This window comes from Pelophylax lessonae (assembly GCF_965119305.1).
Source record: "Pelophylax lessonae genome assembly, chromosome: 7".
NCBI lineage: Eukaryota > Metazoa > Chordata > Amphibia > Anura > Ranidae > Pelophylax > Pelophylax lessonae.
This window is the reverse complement of record NC_138774.1, coordinates 201,296,800-201,317,596: the sequence shown is the minus strand read 5'-3', so window position 1 is coordinate 201,317,596 and position 20,797 is coordinate 201,296,800. Positions and strand designations below refer to the sequence as shown.

Below are 20,797 nucleotides of genomic sequence, written 5' to 3'. Positions count from 1 at the left end.
CAGGAATACAAGGATATGTCTGAGGGAGGCTTATTTTCCATGCAGAGGGATTGGCATTTGTACAGAGATATAAGATATATAAACACAAACAAACTTTCTTGAAAAAACAAAATAAATGTTTTTGCATTTAAAATAAGTTTTTACAGCAGTAATATTTGCAAAGTCAGAAATGACAAAGAGACACAAAATCTGTCATGGGAGCATGCAGACAGGGGTAGAGTGGGGTTACATCACATTGTGGTATATTGATGTTTTTAGTTCTTTGGGGGGGACTTGGTTTGTGCGATGGACATTTATTGGAATTGGGTTAGCATCTCATTATAGAATATTGCTACCCAAATGGGGTTTTTTTATTTGTGCAGAGGAATTGGAGGTTTTTCAAATTTGTAGGGGTGTTGGATTAAAGGGGGTGGGTGCCATGATTTCTAGAAAGGTATATTCTCTTTTTTCGGTGAGGATAGTAGTTTGGATCTTGAAGTCCCATGAGTTTTTTATATAGTAATGGGGTAGATAATTGGTGTTTTCGTCTAATCCGTTTTCCCGGAAGTGAATCCTTGCAGAAAGGGATGAAAACTTTCTGTTTCGTTTAAACCTGGAAAAGTGGTGGCTTTTAAATGTTTTATCCATCTCATTTCAAGTTGGAGCAGCATCTTGTTCTAATCGCCACCTCTTTTTGGGACATGAATCCTGTCTAGGGCCATGAAAGTAACTCTTGGCATTTTGTATTTGTGAATGGATGCTACATGTCTTCCCAAGGGGAGGTAGTAGTTGCCAATTTCCATGCTGTTCATATGTTTATTGATTCTTGTTCCAAACTCTTGTTTTAGTTTTTCCTACATAGAAGGATCCACACTCACACTGCATGAGATAAACTACACCCCTCGTCTTGCAATTTGCAAAATGTTTCGGTTTAAAGAGTTCACCGTTAGGTAGTATTTTTGAAGTGCATCTTACGATTACCCGACATTGTGCACAGCTTCCACAAGGGAAGGTTCCCTTGTCCTTGCACGGGTCCTTTCTTGCACCTTCTTTATACTTGCTATGTACGAGTTTTTTTCTTTTATAGAGCCTGACTTCCTGAATGTTATTGGAGGGTTTTCTGGAACTAGGTTTTTTAGATTTGGATCTTCGGTTAAGATGGACCAGTGTTTCTTCAAGATGTTTTGTATCCTGTGATGTTCATTGGTATATCGCATTATGATTCTGGTTGTTGGCTGTTTTTGTTCTTTTTGGGTTTTTGTATTTTTGTTCTTTTTTTAAAAAGGACTTCATGCCTATTTTTTGTTCAAATGTTTTTGTTTTGTTTTGTTCAAATGTTTTGGCTCAAATGTTGGTCTGCGGACAAGATCTCTAAAAAAAAAAAAAAAAAAAAAAAAAAAAGCCTTAACTGATCTTCCTTTTCAAGGAGATTGCCTGTTTGGAGCTACCCCGGATGACATCATTAAGAGTCTCACGGGGGAAGAGCACCTTTCTAGGAAGGCTAGTAAGGGTAAGGAACCTCGTCGCACATGTGGCCCGTCCTTCTTGGCTCACAGGAAGTTTTTTCCATCCCTCAGGGTCGGCTGAACTCGGTCTGGCAAGTCAAAAGCGGGTTTCTCCAAACACGCAGACAAGGTTCCCTTTGCATGAAAGTGTGCCCTTACTTTTGCCTGGGGTGGGGGACGTCTTCGCTGGTTTCCAGACCCGTGGACCTCCTTGGTGCAAGACAAGTACGGTCCGGCTACAAGATCGAGTTACGTTCTTGCCCTCCGGAGAGGTGCTTTCCTTCCAATGTGCGTCTGTCCCTGGGCCGACTGCAAGCCCTCTTCGGGGTGGTGCAAGATCTCAAGGCCCTGAACTGCTTTGTGTGGGTACAGAAGTTCAGAATGGAGTCTGTTTGCATGGTGGTGGCATCCTTGCATCAGGGGGATTTCCTTGCCTTTATCGAAATCAAGGACGCTTACTTACACATTCCAATATGTGTCTGTCACCAACGCTTCCTCCTCTTTGCCATGGGAGAGGAGCATTATCAGTTTGTGGCGTTCCCCTTTGGTCTCACCTCTGCGAATCGGGTCTTCACAAAGGTGTTGGTTCTGGTGCTGCCATTATGTCAGTGAGGAATCACAGTGCTGGTCTACCTGGATGACCTTCTTTTACGAGCAGAGTCTCCTACTGCTCTGATGGACAATGTGGAAATCACTATACGGACTCTGAGGGAGTTTGGCTGGCTTCTGGATTTTCAGAAGTCTGCTCTGGTTCCTTCCACAAAACTGGACTATCTGGGTCTGACTCTTGACTCTGCTTTAGCCTCTGGACAAACTCCAGAAGTTGCATGCTGCGATTCCTCTCTTGCTGTCCAGCAGGTGGTTGTCCCTCCGGACTTGCATGAGCGTGCTGGGCCTGATGATTTCTACCTTTGTGGCAGTTGCATTTGCACAGTTCCATACGAGGTCCCTGCAAAGGGAGATCTTGGCCAAATGGGACAAGTGTCTGAAGTCTCTGGACAATCAAATCCGGCTGAGCCGAAAAACAAAAGGGTCTCTGATCTGGTGGCTTGGCTCTCCAGTTCTTCGCCAGGGAAAATCTTTTCTCCCCCTGTATTGGACAGTGGTCACCAAGGATGCCAGTCTGTCCGGGTGGGGAGGTGTCCTGGGTCGGAACTCTGCCCAGAGAGTTTAGACACTGGAAGAGTCCAGACTCCCAATCAGTGTCCTAGAACTCCCAGCAATCAGGCTGTGTCTGAATCACTGGACGGATCACCTTCAGGGGTATACGGTGCGAATCCAATCAGACAGTGCCACGGCCGTGGCTTATGTCAATCACCAGGATGGAACAAGGAGTGTATTGACAGCTCTGGAGGTAGCCAGCATTCTTCGGTGGGCAGAACGTTTAGTTCTGACCCTCTCCGCCATACACATCCCAGGAGTGGAAAAATTGGCAGGCAGATTATCTCAGTCAGCAGGCGTTGGACCAAGGGAAGTGGTCCCTTTATCCTGAGGTGTTTCATCAGCTGTGCCTCAGGTGGGGCACCCCGAGGTGAATCTGTTGGCGTCTCAGCTCAACAGGAAGGTGCACAAGTTTGTGGGCCGGTCACAGGATCCGCTAGCGGATACCAAAGACATGCTGGTGGCCCCCTGGGACCAGTATCGTCTGATTTATGCCTTCCCTCCTTTCAAACTTCTGCCGAGACTCTTGTGCAGGATCGAGGCAGAAAGAATTCCGGTCATTCTAGTGGCCCTGGATTGGCCTCGCTGGTCTTGGTACGCCGACCTGGTGCGGCTGGTCGCTGACGCCCCTTGGAGAGTACCTCTCAGGGAGGATCTGCTGTCCCATCCTACTTTATAGTCCCTGGCTTTGATGGCTTGGCTGTTGAAAGCCAGGTGCTGAGTCGGTGATTTCCACATTACTGAAGGCTAGGAAGATCTACCATTGTAGAAAGCGGTACATTTCGTGGTGTGAGTCGCTTGGTGTTCACCCTCACTCTTTTTCGGTGGCTCGGGTCTTGACCTTCCTTCAATGGGGGGGGGGGGGGTTGAGCCGAAATTGGCCTTGAGTACAATTAAGGGTCAGGTGTCGCCTTGGTTGTCTTCTTTCAACGACCCTTGGCCACGCACCCCCTGGTGCGTACTTTCATTGAGGGTTTTGACATTTGACTCCACCAGTGTGGTCCCTACTACTGCCTTGGGATCTCAGCTTGGTGCTTTCAGCTCTACAGAAGACTCCCTTTGAAAATATTCGGGAGATTCCCCTGCTTACGCTATCCCAGAAGGTGGCTTTTTTGGTGGCTTTCACCTCTGCATGCAGGGTGTCGGAGTTGGCGGTGTTGTCTTGTCACTCTTCTTATTTGGTGTTCCACAAAGATAAGGTGGTTCTGCGCCCCTGTTCGTTGTTTCTTCCAAAGGTGGTCTCTGATTTCCATCTAAAAGAGGACATTGTGTTTCCTTCCCTGTGTCCCATGCCAAAACATCCTAAGGAAATTGCGTTGCATTCCCTGGATTTGGTTCGGGCTATTCGGGTGTACCTGGCAGCTACAGAGTCTTTTTGAAAGTCAAACTCACTATTTGTGCTAACAGATGAGCCTCAAAAAGGACAATCTGCTTCTTCTGCGACCATATTTAGATGGATCACACAAACGGTGACTCAGGCCTATTCGATTAAGGGTCAGGTTCCTCCTTTCCCTGTGAAGGCGCACTGTACGCGGGCGCTCAGTGCTTTTTTGGCCTTTCGTAATTGGGTGTCAATAACGCAGGTGTGCAAGGTGGCTACTTGGTTGTTGGTGCACACTTTCACAAAATTTTATAAAGTAGATCTGTTGGCATCTACGGATGTCTCTTTTGGCCGCAAGGTTTTACAGGCTGCTGTTTAGGGGGCTTGTTCCCTCTTTGGGGGTGTATTGTTTTTCAGGTGTGCTCCAATTGTTTTAGTTGAGCTCCTGTTACCTGGTTGGCTACAGTTTGGCCTTGGAATTTTTTTCTTTCTGTTCCCACCCCTCACGTTTGAAACTGCTTTGGGACGTCCCAATGACCAAGAAGATCAGAAGCTGTGTCCGTCAATGAACGAAAGAGAAAATGGGATTTTTGAATTTCCCTAAAATCAATTTTCTCTGATGTTCATTGACAGACACAGCACCCACCCCTCTGTGGGGTTGTATTACTTCTGACACTGCTTGTAACAAAACTGAGTACCCATAGCAGAGAGAGGGAGTATACCTCCTGGCATAGGCGTAGTCAAATTTTTTTCTCTGCCTACAGTCCTACTCCTGTAGGGGGCAGTATAATCCAATGGTCAAAAAGACCAGGAGCTGTGTCCGTTAATGAACATCAGAGAAATTGATTTTACGGTAAGTCAAAAATCCCACTTTTTCCTACCGCTGTATATAAATATAAATCTTTCAAATATTAAAGATAACATGTAAATAAATACACCATACTTTCTCTGTTATTGTAGATCGGAGTGGAGGAAGTTGGCCTGCAGATATCCATCATTGAACGAGCCAAGGAGATTCACAGACACAGAAAGGGTAATGCCTTTTTTCCAGTAAACATAAAACAATGTAATTATGGGGCAAAACTGAGCCTGTATTGCAAGTCTTTGCTGAATATGGTTAAAGCAGTTTACCAGAGACAATTTATATACAGTATATAAAATATAGCTGTCATCTGGCAGGCTCACATCATAGATTTGTCTCTTATTTAGTCGATCACTTTTATAGCTGATCGTTGTTCAGACCATTGTATATTCTCCAGTGGATCACTTTTATAGCTGGTCGTTGTTCAGATCTTTGTGTGTTCTCAGGTGGATCGCTTTTATAGCTGAAAAAGATGTGAAAGGGAGGGTTTGAGTCACCTGCTTACTCATAGTAATATATGCTGGGAATTTCACTTCTGGCAGCTGAATGGAGTGGCAGGGGACCAAAGGAAAGCTACGTGTGTGCTAAAGGAACCTTTTACTTTGCACTGCAAAGGTTCTCTTCAAAGTAAATCCACATTTTATGTTTAACTGTCTGACTTTGTTCTGATATACCCATATTTGTGGTTACTTTCTTTAGACAAACTGACACCTAGTCAGCCAGAGCCCAGCAGTCCAGCTGCTAGCGATCTGAGCCCAACAGCGCCCCCTGACCTCTTACCTGATGTGGCAAACAGCAACTCGGAGTGTGTGGTCTGCATGGAGCGAGAGGTAGGTCCTGAATATACAGAACAGCATTTAGAAATGATATTACTGCAGCAGAAGAACCATAAAGTTTTTGTTTGTGAAAACGTCCCTGTGATAGGTCCTCTTGAAACCTGCCTCCCACTCACTGATACTGACCTTACTGATACTGCAGATAATGCAGTGATGGCAAACTTTGGCACTCCAGTTGTTTTGGAACTACGTTTCCTATGATGCTCATACACTCTGCAGTGTAGTTGAGCATCATGGGAAATGTAGTTCCAACACATCTGGGGTGCCAAGGTTCGCCATCACTGCGATAGTGCATGTCAATGTAAAGTACAAGCCACATACAACAATTGTATCAGTACATAAGTGGGAAAAAAAAGAATACAGGTAAGTCTGTCTGAGCCCTTCTGTGAAACAATCTCACCGTCTACTGTTCTCACTCTCCTCCTGTACAGCAATTTGTTTGTTAGAGTACATGTGCTTTCTAGGAAGACCCCCACTGTTTACTATTTGTATCTGGGACATGACATGCCTCTAACTCTCTACAGAGAGCAAACTTCAACCATGGAGAAAAAACCCTTTACAATATTCCCATGGCTCTAGTTTCTAGGTACATGTACACAAATTTGAAACCCCAAAAACTTAGCTCCCAGAATAAATTGTCTGCCCTCTCTGCTCTGCTTTTCATGAGCCATTCTGCAAGCTATAGAGCAGAGGTATTGAATTAAATTTTCGTGGAGGTCCGATTAGTAAAATGTTTTACCAGTTGAATCTCGGGTTTGTGCTGTGACTCATAATCCTGTGAAGGGACAGACACAGGCAGCATTTAAAATGTGACTAAGGTTTAACCTTTCTCTAGCTTATGCACAATATTAAAAAAATGCTTTAAATAGAATTGGGTTTTAAATAAGCCTAAAAGAATCAATAAACTGTACAAGGACCACATCCACAAAATTTTTCCCTAAAGTGTTACTAAACCCACCTGTAAAATTTGTCTGTATATGCAGTAAAGCATGCTTGTTGTACTCACTGTGGAACCTAAGTGGTTAATCCTCTGCATTGTGTAAAAAGGCTGTTTGATCCTGTATGCACAGATTCACCCCCCCCCCCCCCCCTTCGTGCAAAGTCCCCAAAACATCTCTGGATAAGGCAGAGTTAGTGGAGCCACTCTGCACATGCTCAGCTTGGTGTGTGTTGCTAGAGTATTTTTTTTTTTTTCTTGGGAGGGTGCATGTGATCAGCACAGGGCCAATCAGCACTGTCCAAACAGAGGGTTGGGGGACACTGATAGAAGTCACAAGACTGCTATAAAAAGTATGAGAAAAAGTATTTAGCAGTTTATATTTACTGAAATTATTGCATTTCCATGTTCTGTGTACTGTGGGAGACCAGATATAGTAAATGCAGGCTCCTGGGTTTAGTAAAACTTTAAATGCTAATGCATCTGTTGTAACCATGAGTGATGTTCCTGTTTCAGGCCCAGTCAATATTCATTCCCTGCGGTCATGTTTGTTGCTGCACCAACTGTGGAGATGCCCTCCATGCCTGCCCACTGTGCCGAAGCGATATTGCCCAGCGCATCAGGATCTACCACAGCACCTAAAAGAAGCCTTGGAAGGGTGAGGAAGCCACGGCTGCTGGATATGAAAGCCATGAAGGAGCAAGACTTGGAAAAATTAAAGCTGCTGAGTATTTGTCTGTGATATTTCCTGCTTACTCTGTGAATTATATACGCTATAGACCAGTACTGCGTACAACCATCAGTCCATTCATAATATGTCCGTTAATTTTTACTCTATGCTTACCCCCGTGGAGGTCTGCTGTATCACAACACTGTGTGTGTCCACTTTGATTGCACTTATGCTGTGCTGAGTCTCTTGTGTGTCAAGACTCGTGAATGTGATATTTTCGTTTCTGGTGGAGCTTGATGGACTGAGTTAGATCCCTGGCTTTTTTTTATGGTCTTGGACACTCCATCAGTGAGATCCCCCCAGCAAAATTCCCAACTCTCTTCCTGTCTACCTGGGAGTTTTGTGTATTCTTGCCCATCATTGTGCTCCAGAGCCTCCTGTTACATTCTCCTTAATTTAATATAAATAAAAACCCAGCAGGGATGGTGGGAGCCCCTTAGAATGGGTATATAATCTGTGGACCTGGGAACTCAGCATGGCCATCTCACTAATAGCAGCAGATGCCAGAAATTGTCAGGCGGTTTAACACCCCAGCTAGCTCCTAAATTGTTAAAGGAAACCTTATGTATTTATGTCTTTGGTAAAGGAATCCGTAGGTATTTATGTCTATTTTCATTTTGTGTGGATGGAACCTTTAACGATATTCCCCCTAAGGGTTCTATGTTCCATTGTCAAAATCAAATGGAAGCTGTTTAAGAGCAATATGAATAATCTGGTTGCTGGCCAATAGCAAAGTTACCCAGTGCAGTAATTTACCTATATCCCTGTTTATTTGTATGCAGGAATATTTAGTGGGATGTGAGAAAGTTATTTTGCTTGATAATGTTATTTTTATGTTGGTGTACATAAATGTAGTTTTATTTATTCAGTGTATGATGATGCAGAGTGACCCACAGCTGCTGCAGGCTGTCATTCTAGGCCTCTGCCTGTGTATGTAGTAGAGCTTCCAGAGCAGCCATTTTGTCCACTGAGCCAATTTTCCCGAACAAGTCACCCACCACACCACACCACAAGGAAGCAGCAGCAAGTCCATTCCAGTTAACATTTTTCCAGTGCTGGTTTGAAAATGAAAAGTTTTTCCCTGGTTTTGTAAAATTGCAGCCTGGGAGGTGACAGGTATAGGATTTACAGTTTTTTGGGAACGCCCTTTAACAGATTTTCTCCACTTCTCTCCTTGAAAACTCTTTTTATTTAGAATGGGGTAGGACCAAGAAAAGGTCTCTTCCCACTGCCAGCACAGCTGTAATAGGCTGAGATTGAATTTTTCCAAGGTTTGGGAAAGTAATTCTATAGAGCACCCGCTCCAGGGGGTGAGACACAAATGCTGCATTACATACAGTATGGTGGACAGTCTATAGGAATTTATGGGGGTTTACAAGGGGGTGAATGACCTTACACAATCTGCCTCTGGAAGTGTCTGGATGGTGGAAGGTTGCCCTGCCAGTAGCGTTATGGATACCCAGTGGGGGAGCAGCAGGTTTGCCTGTTTTCGCCCCAGCTGGTCCCTGAGCTGTGTTTTTCCTATGATCTATTTCAGCTTTTTTTTTAACAAGGCAGAAAAGTGCAGTTCAGCATTGCTCTGTCTCTTCCCGGACTCCAGGAAAATTATTGACAGGCTGGTTATTTGTACAGGAATGGATGATGGGAACAGTTACATGCTAAAAGTTGAAAGTTAACAAGAGAATCTCTGTGGGAGGCCTCCACTACGTGCTTGTGGTATGTAAAATGGATATAATCCTGTTGCCATGAAATCAACCTTTCATGGCGTCTACAAAGTTGATTACATTTGGAAAATGCTGACTGTTAGCCAGGGACGCCGATAGGGGGGATCAGTGCGGTGGGACAAGGGGACAATTACAGAATGATGCACTGTGTTTGTGTCTCTCCCTTCAGCAGCTGAAAGCAAGTTTCTTCCCCTCTCCCTCCCGCCGGCTTTCAGAGGAAGGAGAGATACAAACACAGTGCCTCATTCTGTAATTATCCTCTTGTCCCACCCCACAGATCCCACTCCTTGTGCTGTTCATATCGAAATCCCCCCCTCACAGCGCTGCCGGCTTTCCTCTCCCGTGGATGGAGAGTGGGGGAAAGGGCCAGTAAATATGTAATTTACAGACCTCTTCCTTCTCTGAATTGGACACCCTGAGTGATTAATATGGATCACCCCTGTGTCTATTGATAACTGAGCATAGTAAATGGTTTATACTATGGGGTTTATTTACTAAAGCTGGAGCGTGCAAAATCGGGCTCACTTCTGCAGATAAACCAATCAACTTCCAGGTTATATTGCCAAAACTTAATTGACCAAGCTGAGGTTAGTAGCTGATTGGTTTCTATACAGAAATGAGACTAATTTTGCACTCTCTATCTTTAGTAAAAAAAAACCTTATAAGATATAGATCGTTTAGTCCCCTGAATTTTCATCCAAGACCCCCCCACCCAACATTATTGTAAATAAAAATGTAAAAAAGAATTTTAAAAAGTTTTTAAATCTGTAAAATGAAAAGTGTTTTTAAAAATTGGAAAAATACCGTAATAAGGTGGGGGGGCGTCCCTGTCAGGTAGGCTATACGGAGCCTTGTGATTTCCAACAGCAGTCCTGCTGTTAGCCTCCAGATGTCAAAGCTGAGCTGTCTGAACCAAGAATAAAAAATGGTTGGTTATCCTTGCCTATCATACATCAGTAGTCACAAAATAAGTAGAAGTTCCTCTTGTGGATGGACCCAAAGCCCCACCAATCAAATGCTATGGGGCTGTCAATAGTGCCTATCCAGTCTTGGAGCTGCACGTTTGTCTTAGAATTGTACGGGTTTAGGAAACCTGTGATGAGAGACATTTTTTTTGGGGCAACCACTGCTGAACTTCTGAAAATGCTGATCCTCTGGCTGCCATGGTGACCCTCTGTTCAGCACGAAGAGTCACTGACCTGGAGCAGGGATGCAGGACAGGAGTTCCAGTCTCAATCTTATTTCAAATCAGAGAGTAGAAAGTTTTGCAGAGAGATGTCAGCATTGTCAATCACAGTAACCCTTTTACTGCCAAATCCTTTATTATACCAGTGGGGGGGCAGTAAGGAGTTTGTAAAGAAGCTCACACCTGCAGAATTTCCAGATGACTTTTCATGTTTTAGTCCAAGTTCTTTAGAAAGGCTTTACAGAGACCCAGTCACTGCCACATGCTGGCATAACTCCCCATGCAGTTTTGAGGCTACAGATATTTTGTTATTTAACAGTCTCATCTTTTACAGATTTTATTGTATTTGAACATTCTCACCATATTTATTTTAGAGGCTCTGATGATTTGTTTTCCTTCTACAATTCAAAGATATTTCAGTAGGTTTATTGGTAACCTACTCCAGTTGGAGGGACTGATGTGGGCTGCAAAGTGCTCCCTAAAATGTTGCCTTTAATCCTGGACTTTGATAAAATAATGATATATTGCAACAAATGTAAAAATGAACAACCCACATGCAGCACCCAGTTTAACTTCAGCCTTAATATAGACCCATCCTGCCTTAGGCTGCTTTCACACCCAGGGCCATCTTACCGAATGGACACGCTGGGCAGTTGTCCAGGGACCCCACCTGCCCAGCCCCCAGCCAGGCATTAGTCCCGATTTCTGTGTGCATCCCACCACTGAACTTAGCAGGTGGCAAGCGCCTGTCGATCCTGCGCTGCTGTCAGGCCACTTGGGCCGTGGAGGGGGAGTTCACATCTGCAGGATTGCCTGTCCACCTCCATGGGAACAGGCACACACAGGACAGTCGAGCCTGACTCCCGTTCGTGTGTGTGTTCACCGGACCCAGCCGCCCAACTTGGAAGCTGTCATTAGCCTGGCACTGCTGTACCAATAAATATCACCTTATCGATAATTTGCATTTTTATCGTCATGGGTAATTGTGTAGGCAGGGCCCCAGTGCACTTCCATTGCCCGAGGGCCTATAATGCTCTTAAGATGCCACTATTCACACCGAGGAGTTTTTGAAGCGATTTTGCGTTGAAAAAATCTAGTGATATCCTCACTTCTTGTCCAGGTGATATTCTCACTTCCTGTCACCCTCACTTCCTGTCCAGGTGAGATCCTCACTTCCTGTCACCCTCACTTCCTGTCACCCTCACTTCCTGTCCAAGTGATAAATGTCAGACAAAAGAGGAAGTGTGGGGAAATTAGGAACAGGTGCACAGACAGCATTTAAAATCTCAACAGGACCCAGGAAGCATGACCTGGCCCAGGGTTTAACCCTTCCCTATTGGACAGAGATTTACCTTCTGCATTTGTCCTGGGGTCCATTGTCAGAGCAAGAGAAAGTGATTAAAAATCCCCAAATTTTGAGCTGTCATTAGAGCAAGTTAGGAAAAATCCTTTAGGCTAGATTCACATCTGTACGGGTGGCTCCCACAGCCACCCACACAGAAAAACGCACCCACACTGGGAACCACACTACACTTGCAGTTCCTAAGCAGCCTGCGATTTCTAAAATGCTGCAGGGACCTGTTCCCTGCATTTCAGGAGGCATGACATCCCCAATTCAAATGAATGGGCTGCTACGGCCACGCAAAACTTAGCTCGCAGAGCTGCACGTGTGAACCTAGCCTTATTGGGAAGTTTCCACTGGTTTCCTTTTGCCACTCAGGACTGAAAGTGAAGGGAAATCTCCCCAGTGGGACACAGACAACAAAAATAAATTTACAGTGGACTTAACCTTCTCTAGGTATTAAGGGGGAACTGGTCATGACTGATGATGTTTGTGACATCCCAGGCTGTCATCCAGGATAAGGAGCCCCCATTGGCATATTTTGGTGTTAGATTCAGGGAAGATCACACATGGCCCTGGTACTGCTTCCTTGAGCAGGACAACAGAAGCCACAGCACTGGACAGGAGTCTTTACTGTTGGAGGTTTCTCAAACATGTTGTAATGATGAACAAGAGGGTGAATTGCATTATGGGTGACTTACCATAACTACACTGCTGTTCCAAGAACAAAATTAGTTGAGAAATACCTTTTTGGGCAAAACTGCTTTTAATGTGTCCATTTCAAATGCACTTATTTTTTTAACTCTTACATTGTGTCTGTGACCCACAGGTTTTGAGTGCAGCACGGTGCTGTATACTTCATGCAGCTTCCTGAAATTTGTATATTGTGTGTGCTGTACCACTGATCCATTGCATGGGGACACTCCCTCCCTACTTCATCCTGTTCTTGTAATAAAATAAAGTGCCTTTGCATGGATGACTGAAGTTCTTTGAATTGTTTTTGTGCAGAGTTAATGTCGTGTCCTGTTGGACAATTGTAGTTGAGCACTAGGCAGGAGTCTTCATGCTTCCCCGGTCTCAGTGCTACAGTTATTATCTCCAAGGAGGAGTGAAAGTGCAATCTGCTAGTGTCCAGATAAGTGATTGTGAACTTAGGCAGGTGTTCTGCTGAGATCTCCAACGACGTTATTTCCGGTGAGTGTACACCAGGAATAATTGGAGATTTTGACCACTTGGTGTTTTTACAGAACAGGGGCAACCTTTACACTCTGGTAGATGCTATAATTAGTGGAGATTGTTAGTAAGCAAAAACATGGCTGACGTCTAGCGGGCGGACTAACAATCTCCACTAATTATAGCATCTACCAGAGTGTAAAGGTTGCCCCTGTTCTGCGAAAACACCAAATGGTCAAAATTTCCATTTTTCATTGTGTACACTCACCAGAAATAAAGTTGTTGGAGTTTTCGGCAGAACACCAGCTATACACAGAGCAAATTTCTTTACTGCAACCACGGATTGCAGGAAAGAAATTTGCTAGATTCCCCCATTAACACACAGTCTTGATATGGGAATCCCTCATGCCGGGCCATTGTCTGCCTCTGGGAGCATACAGTGATTATCGCTAGTGGCTATAGTAGCCGCTAGCCATAATTGCTAGAGAATCCAGCCGGCTGGTTGTACCTAAGTTGATCAATCGATCAACTTGGTACATTCAGCCTGCCCATTAACTGTTTGAATCTTGGCCGGTTCCTGTTGAACCAGCCCAGATTTGAAACTTTGTATGGCCAGGCTTAGGCAGGCCATACACTGAGTGAATTTCTTTCACAGAACCAGACAGTGTTGACAGGGGAACCCCTCCACCAAGCCACTGACTGTAATTATTGCTAGCGGCTATACCAGACACTAGCGATAATTGTTAGTAAAATCCGGCAGGCTGGTTGTACCCAAGTTGATTGATCGATCAACTTGGTACAGTCAGCCTGCCCATACATGGTTTGAAAAGTCTATGGCTGGCCTTACTAAATAAAAGGGGGTGTCCATTTACATTCACCTGCCCATAAGCTCACTTGAAGCTTTCGATCAGGTCAGTCTGAAAAACTGACAGGTGGAGCCGATTACCACCCATGTAAAAGGGGCCTAAAAGATGTATGTCCACCCAAGTCCAGAAAGAAAAAGGTCTGTATCCTTTTCCATTTTTCTGGACCTAAACATGATGCATCTGAGGTAGTCGAATGTAAAAAGACCCAAGTCTGTTTTTATCTGGCTGCCCATATATCTAACATGGGTCTGAAAAGCTTGGTATGTAAAGGCTAGAAAAAAATTAAAAAAAAAACAAACAGGCACATATGTCATAATAAAAAAAAAAAAGTGCATCCATCCCATTCTGCTCCAATACAGCAGGGGAATTGGTTTATGGATTCTCTGCTGATCGAACTGGACAGCCCCTGAATAAAAAGAGGCTTTAAGAAAATACTCTTTATTTTGTGTCTTATGCTAAGCTCCTTCTGTTGTCAGAAATGTTTCAATCAGACATGAAGTACCGCTGTGTATATATATGTATATATATATATAATATGTATATGTGTGTGTGTAAATCCAGGAAGTGAACAGTCAACAGCTTCAGCCGCCCACAGTTAAAATGGCTGCAGCCAGACTTAGTGGAGGGAGATTGCTGCAGCATATTTGGCATGTACAGAATCACAGTGTGTGTAAATATAAAATAATATGCAATGTGGTTGGAGGGAAGCTTCAGAATGGCAAAGATGTTTTTAATACAAATTATGTGAGCAGACTGCAGTTCCTTTTTCAAATAAATATGCAAATGATCAAAAGTAAAATAGAAAAAAAAAAAAACAGAAAGTTATACACAGCATTTATCAAATGAGCTGTACAATGCATAGTTACAAAAGTGTCTCTTCTTCTGCAGTGAGGTTTCTTCAGTTTTCTGGAATAAGGCATGAAACAGCACTGTCCCTTTCACAGCTGGATTCCAATCTATTCTCAGTGCCTAGCCTATACAGGGAAGAGCCCCCATATTTTCCCTGACTCTGCCTACTTTCAGAAGGGTTGGTTGCTTACACCAAAGCGAAGAAAGCCTAAAAGCGGGGTCTGCACCAGTTTGGCCATTCTTCATTATAAACTAGCTCAGTACAGTCATCTCCCATATTCTGTAGTGACACACATACCTCCTTTTAAATGTATATAAAGCTGGAAATAAAAAGTATTATAAATGGGCACTTACACACAGAAGCAGAAGTTGCACTTTAAATGAGTCTGAAGGTGGAAGACCCCTTTAGGGCAAAGGATTTCTCTGCTCCATAGAGTATAAACAATATTAACCTAACAGGCTTGAACTTGTGCTCCCAGCTAACTCCAGGACAACATCAGGCGACAGGAGTTTGAACAAAGTCCGACATCAGGCACCACTCCCTTTAACATTGCTATGGCCCTAAAGCATAAACATGTTAGTTAGTGATAAATCCACTGACCATGTTCTAACCATGGACTCGAAGTCCACAATACGCTGGACATAAGGATCCCTGCAATGCTGTCAAGCTTCCTTTCAGCTGAACCCCTTGCAGCCTGATGGTCAGAGGTGCTGACGGTATTGCCAGGTCTTCTGTGTGTGTTACTCCATAGCAGTTGACTCTTCTAAAGAAAGAACTACTCAGAGCTGCAACACATCAAGAAGAAACTGCAGATAACAGAAAGAGATCCAACATTTGAAAATCTGTACCCTTCTCCAAATTTCTTGCATGGAGTTCTGGACATTGATCATTTGGCGTGGAGAAAAGTTTTGTTAATGCTTTGTATCCGCCTGCAGATTCCACAGACTGTGTAATAATTAATTTCCTACGCATTTCTAGGAAAAGTGCTGAAAAAAGTGGATGTGCAAAATGTCCAGAGGTTGACTTTCAGCCTGAAATTTTTTTGAGACTCAGCCTGTATCAACAATTTAAGAACTTGTGCTGTCCTGTCCCTTTTTGGTTTGGGACAAAGTTATTCTCTACGTCAACTAGTCAATATTAACATACCAAGCTTAAAATAATTGCTGCACTTTGCCAGGATTTGCTAAATAATAGGAAAAAGGGACCAAGGTTTTTGGGACAGCCAGATAACCAATACATTCAGTACTGTTGTTCCCCCCCATAAGCAAATCTTACAAGTGATGGTAGTGGATGCACAGGGGTCAACAAGTACAAGCAACAATTGGGACGTCCATTAAATGTACTGGCATCTATATTCTGGTCAATAAGATTTCTGAGGGCTCCCTGGCATCATGGACATGCCATCTGTAGAAGCCGAGATTGGAGTCAGCCCGGGAGAATGTCCTATATGTTATGAAGCTTATAAGACCACTTTACAGTCACGAGCACCCAAAACTTTGCAGTGTGGCCACACGCTGTGTCTGCACTGTCTAATGAAGCTGGTTTGCCACAGCTTGCTGATGACCTTCATAGTGTGCCCATTCTGCCGCAGTGCCACCATGATAACTGAAGAAGGGGTCCAAGGCTTAAAGACTGATGAGGAGACCTCACGCAGATCCCCTGTGGCCACTATATTCAGTACCACCTCTGAAGATGCCTTATCAGAAAATTCTGCATTTTCCAGCCCAAGTGTGTCTGAAGGCAATACTTCATCCCCTCGACTGTCAATCTTTACAGTCAGTGACCTCCTGGTCCCTGACCAGGGCCAGATATGGGGAGGAAGGTACATGCATGAAATTCGGAGCACTTATCTCCTAGGGATAAGCCGTCGAATAGCATTGTCTGAAGCCCATCCATCTCCAACATCAAATTCCTTCTCTGCACACAGCTTGAGACTTTGCTTAGCTTTGGGACTGATCATAGGTCTTGGTTGTATCTTCTTCATTCTCATATTTTTCAAATAAGCAGAAAGTCTACACAAACAAGACCTCACAGAGGAAGTCTTGCCTTCTTGTCAAGCAAGTACCAATGATAAAAACTGTGAAAAGCTTTTTAAACTTCTCTGAACTAAAGACTGTTCTAACCATGCCACATCAGGTAACACGAGCACACGCCACTAGCCAAAGAGCTGCTGTTTGTCCCAATTCAGTTTTAGTTCTTCATTCTTTTAATAGGTTGTTTAAACCTGCTTGAATTACACATTTCATTCAAAGCTGTTGTGTATGGGGGTCTGTTTGCTGTGCTATGGAGGCACCTTCATGACAATGATGGCTGCAAATCTAACTTTCACACCAGGATACATGGTCGGATACACCAAACAAGGTCTATGACTGGCAAGGACTTGTTTGATGTATTTACACCATGCAGACTTGATATATACAGCTCTGTGCAATTATTTACACTCCCCAATTTGCACAGGAGTGCGCATCTTTTATGTTGAACACTCCACGTTTTTTTTTTTTTTTGTCACCTCAAAGTTCATTGAGTTTGGATGAGACAAACTGCATTAATTTAAGAGTAAAAAAAATCCCTCTTTATTATTTACCTATTGTATTGTTTTATTCTCCCCCTTCTCCGCCCGAGTGGTTACTTGGCATTTCAAATTCTATGTTTGTTATTCTTCCACAATTTTTCTTGAGAGCTTGCCAAGTAATCTTGCTGTAAAGCATGTGCACTAGACTTCGAGACAGTCACTTCTAAAAGCTCAACTCTAGCCAGTGTTTTTTTTTTATTTGCATTGTGGGTGGAAAGGTGTCGCTGTCCATGTTTCTGGATGAAAATCTGGAGAGGAAAAAAAACCTTGAAGGTTCTGTACCTTCAAAATGCTTTGAATAAATTACAGTACATAAACCACCATGATAGGCAGAAGCATACTATTTTCTTATCCAACCTGAGTTCTAACATTTCTGACAGGCCCAGACCTGGGTGCAAAGTATGCAGTATCTTCCAGATTCCAAAATGAAACTTGGAAAAGAGATAGCATATTCCTCAGTGACTGGCTGAGAGACTGAGGCTGGTCATACATTACACAATTTTTCTTTAGCTATACCCAAACCATATAAATATGAGGTCAAACCTAAACACTTTCAATTTGTATGCAGTCAGGCAGGTCCTTGCACTACATAAAGTCAATCCAAAGGCAATTCGATAAGAATATTGTAAAATGTATGACCAGCTTTAAGCCAGCCATAGATGGTTCGATTAAACCCATATATAGGCAGGCTGAATGTAACCAAGTTGATCAATCAATTTAGGTACACCAGCCTGCTGGGTTTTACATGCAGTTATTGCAAGTGGCTGATATAGCCACTTGCAATAATAAATGTCTTCTCCCGGTGTGAATGGCTCCCCTGGCCTGTAGAACAGAATTGCTCGGTGGGAGGGTTCCGATAACACTTACTGTGGTTGCAGGAAGGAAATTCTCTCTTGTGTATGGGCAGCCTTGCACCTTGAAAGGGAAAAGGGCATTCCTGTTTTGAAAAGGGTCAAAGTTAATCGTTACATACTGTGTGCACACCAGCCTTTGGGGCTCTCAGACAATACTAGAGCCACATTTACCAAAACATTACCATACTGTATTTCATTCAGACTGATTTAAAAAAAAAAAAAATGGGTATGACCTAATACAGTAGCCTCCATTTACAAAGCTTTAACACAAGGATAAAGCTCTCTGATTTAGCCATATGACTCACTGGAGGAATCTGAAAATCACTGTCCCCATTTTAGAAATAAGTCTCGTTATCCTGGTGTGTTAGTTTTGTGAACTGAGCTATATGTATGTTTATTGGTGGCTGTAATCTTTAGCAGACTTCTAGTCTAAATAGATGTATGCTGAGCCAAGCCACCAATTCAATTCCAGCTTGGCTTTTTCATATGCAGGCTAAATAATTAAAAGTATGTGATTGCTATAGACGACGCATATGCTTTTCTTTCAGACATTCTAGATCCATGTGCTATTCACGGTCTGTCGTGTAACTATGATAGCCTGTTGGGCTAAAATAATAATCAGGTACCATTTCCTGTTTTGCGGTGTCACTGCCTAAATTGTGATATTACACTCTCTACTGATATAATTCATTTAGCAAATGATCTATCCTTATTTAAAAAGCAGAGAAGTCAGAAAAACTAAATAAAAAAAGTCATGTTTCATTGTTCTGACTTGATAAATCCTATTCATACTGTATTTTAATTGTACTGTTCCCCTATATATTGTAAAGAGCTTTGCAAACTCTTGGCGCTAAATAAATCCTGTATAATAATAAATGTTTGGCTGCTGTAGCTTAATTCACATCATATTTATTAGAACAGAACAATGGCATAGGTGTGGCTGCTCTTCTTATAAGTATTATGAGATTAGTTCCTATGGCTTGAAAGAAGTTATGGTACTGTGCATTGCTAGGGATTATATAAAATTTCTAAGATTACTAAAAAAAATGTATATAAACTGATGAATCACTCACACCTTCCGCACGCGTATATTTATGTGATCCAACCTATAAATAAAATATTAGTGCAACGCTTCACCTTAAAACTCACAGTGTATACACCGTGTTCAAAAATATATAGGTGTAGATCCCTGCCACTGTATTGCCTAAACACCCTATAACAGTTCTCTATGAGTGTATATATCACAAATTAAATTTCCACCAAAATAAAGTCCATGAATAAGGCGTGTCCATAAGTGTTGCCTTATACTTATAGGTCATACACTGTGATACATGTTTATGATCAGTGCTCTTCAGGTGACAAATTCACTGTATGACCCAAGTATAAGGCAACGCATATGGACACACCTTTTTAGTGGACGTTATTTTGGTGGAAATTTAATTTGTGATATATACACACTCAGAGAACTGCTATAGGGTGTTTAAACAATACCGTGGCAGGATCTGCATCTACATATTTTTGGACACGGTATATATATACACAGTGTGTTTGGTTTTTAAAGGTGAAGTGCGGCACTAATATTTCTTTTCATACATCACGGAACACAGAGCCATAAATCATAACATATGGGTTATATAGCCACCTATAGGTGAAGGACACTGGCAAACAATCAGAATTGATGGCCCCCTATATAACCCCTCCCACACAGGAAGTACCTCAGTTTTTTCGCCAGTGTCTAAAAGGTGAAGGTCGCTGTGGAGAGGTGCTAACATACCTCAAACAAAGATCACTGGATCTAAGGGGTTAGCTATCAGATCAATATCAGATCCATTTAAAACAGTCAATGGACTAAAAGGATGGTACCAGAGTCTCGGTAAGCAGATACGAGGTTTTGCCTGTAACGCTGTCCTTTTTAGGTGCTTGACCCAGGGATCCGGACCCTTGGAAAACCAAACCCCAAAGGCGCCTCGAACAGGGTGCTCTACAGGTCCAAGGCCGTGGCCCCTCTTATATAGGGGACCCAGTCCTTAAAGGTCTTCAAGACAATGCTCACCACAATGTTTCCTGCAGCGGGACTGGTGAGTCCATTTTATATATTTACACAGCAAACAAACCTTAAAGGGTTAAAATTGCAAAATTGTAAATATTTTATGCACTGTTCCTTTTAATAAGATTACAGAGAATAGTGCCAAGTGTATTTCTGCTTGTAATTACTTGGTAGCAGGTTTATGCAAAGTATGTTTAAAGCATATTGTTACACGGTTTCTTACCCTGAGCTGGTCACCTGAAAGGTATCAGCTGTGACAAACAAGATTCAGCCTAAACTGCTTTCTCCCCCATTTGTCTGTTGTGTTCGCCCTAGCGCATAAGCATTTGCATGCCTCTGCTGGATCACGTGTCTATGGCGTAGGCCTATTTGCGTGTGGGAATCTTCGCATTTAAGTACAGGCGTACGCCGCGTGGTGGGCGTGTTCTAACGCTATTTAGCGTGTATGTGGATACCACGTACTACACCGCACATGCATAAAAGGGCACGTTCTGCTAGGAACTGTTTCCAACACACTAGCCTCTGTCACAGGCTGAAAGGGACACAGAGCAGCAGCAGCTGGGTTGCGTGAGTCACTGTGGGTGTATGTTACTGGCACTAATAGGTCCTGTATCTTAGGTAATCAGTGTTGTGTGTATTAGGCTGTATAAGCTTGGCACAGACCTTGAGTATACTTTAAAGGTAGTACCTCAAGTTTGTCTTACTATAAAGCAATGTTGGCCCGAAAAAGGGCTGGAGGGAGCACAGTTGGAAAGGGCAGTGTGATGCCACCATCAGGCCTTGAAGGTCCTAGTAATGCTTCCACTGTGTCTACTCCTCCGGGTAAGCCAGAGGCATCTAGCCAATCTGAGC

General features: G+C 43.2%; 1 protein-coding gene across 1 annotated transcript in view; it reads left to right on the top strand.

Annotated features, from left to right (window-relative positions):
• Nucleotides 1-8,025, top strand: part of LRSAM1 (leucine rich repeat and sterile alpha motif containing 1) — a 116,824-nt gene extending 108,799 nt beyond the window's left edge. The window contains exons 23-26 of the mRNA XM_082263002.1: nucleotides 4,927-4,999; nucleotides 5,519-5,658; nucleotides 7,118-7,896; nucleotides 7,928-8,025. Of these exons, the coding sequence (XP_082119128.1) occupies nucleotides 4,927-4,999; nucleotides 5,519-5,658; nucleotides 7,118-7,243 (339 nt within the window). The 3' untranslated portion in view covers nucleotides 7,244-7,896; nucleotides 7,928-8,025. The remainder of the gene's footprint in view (nucleotides 1-4,926; nucleotides 5,000-5,518; nucleotides 5,659-7,117; nucleotides 7,897-7,927) is intronic.
• Nucleotides 8,026-20,797: the final 12,772 nt, after the last annotated feature.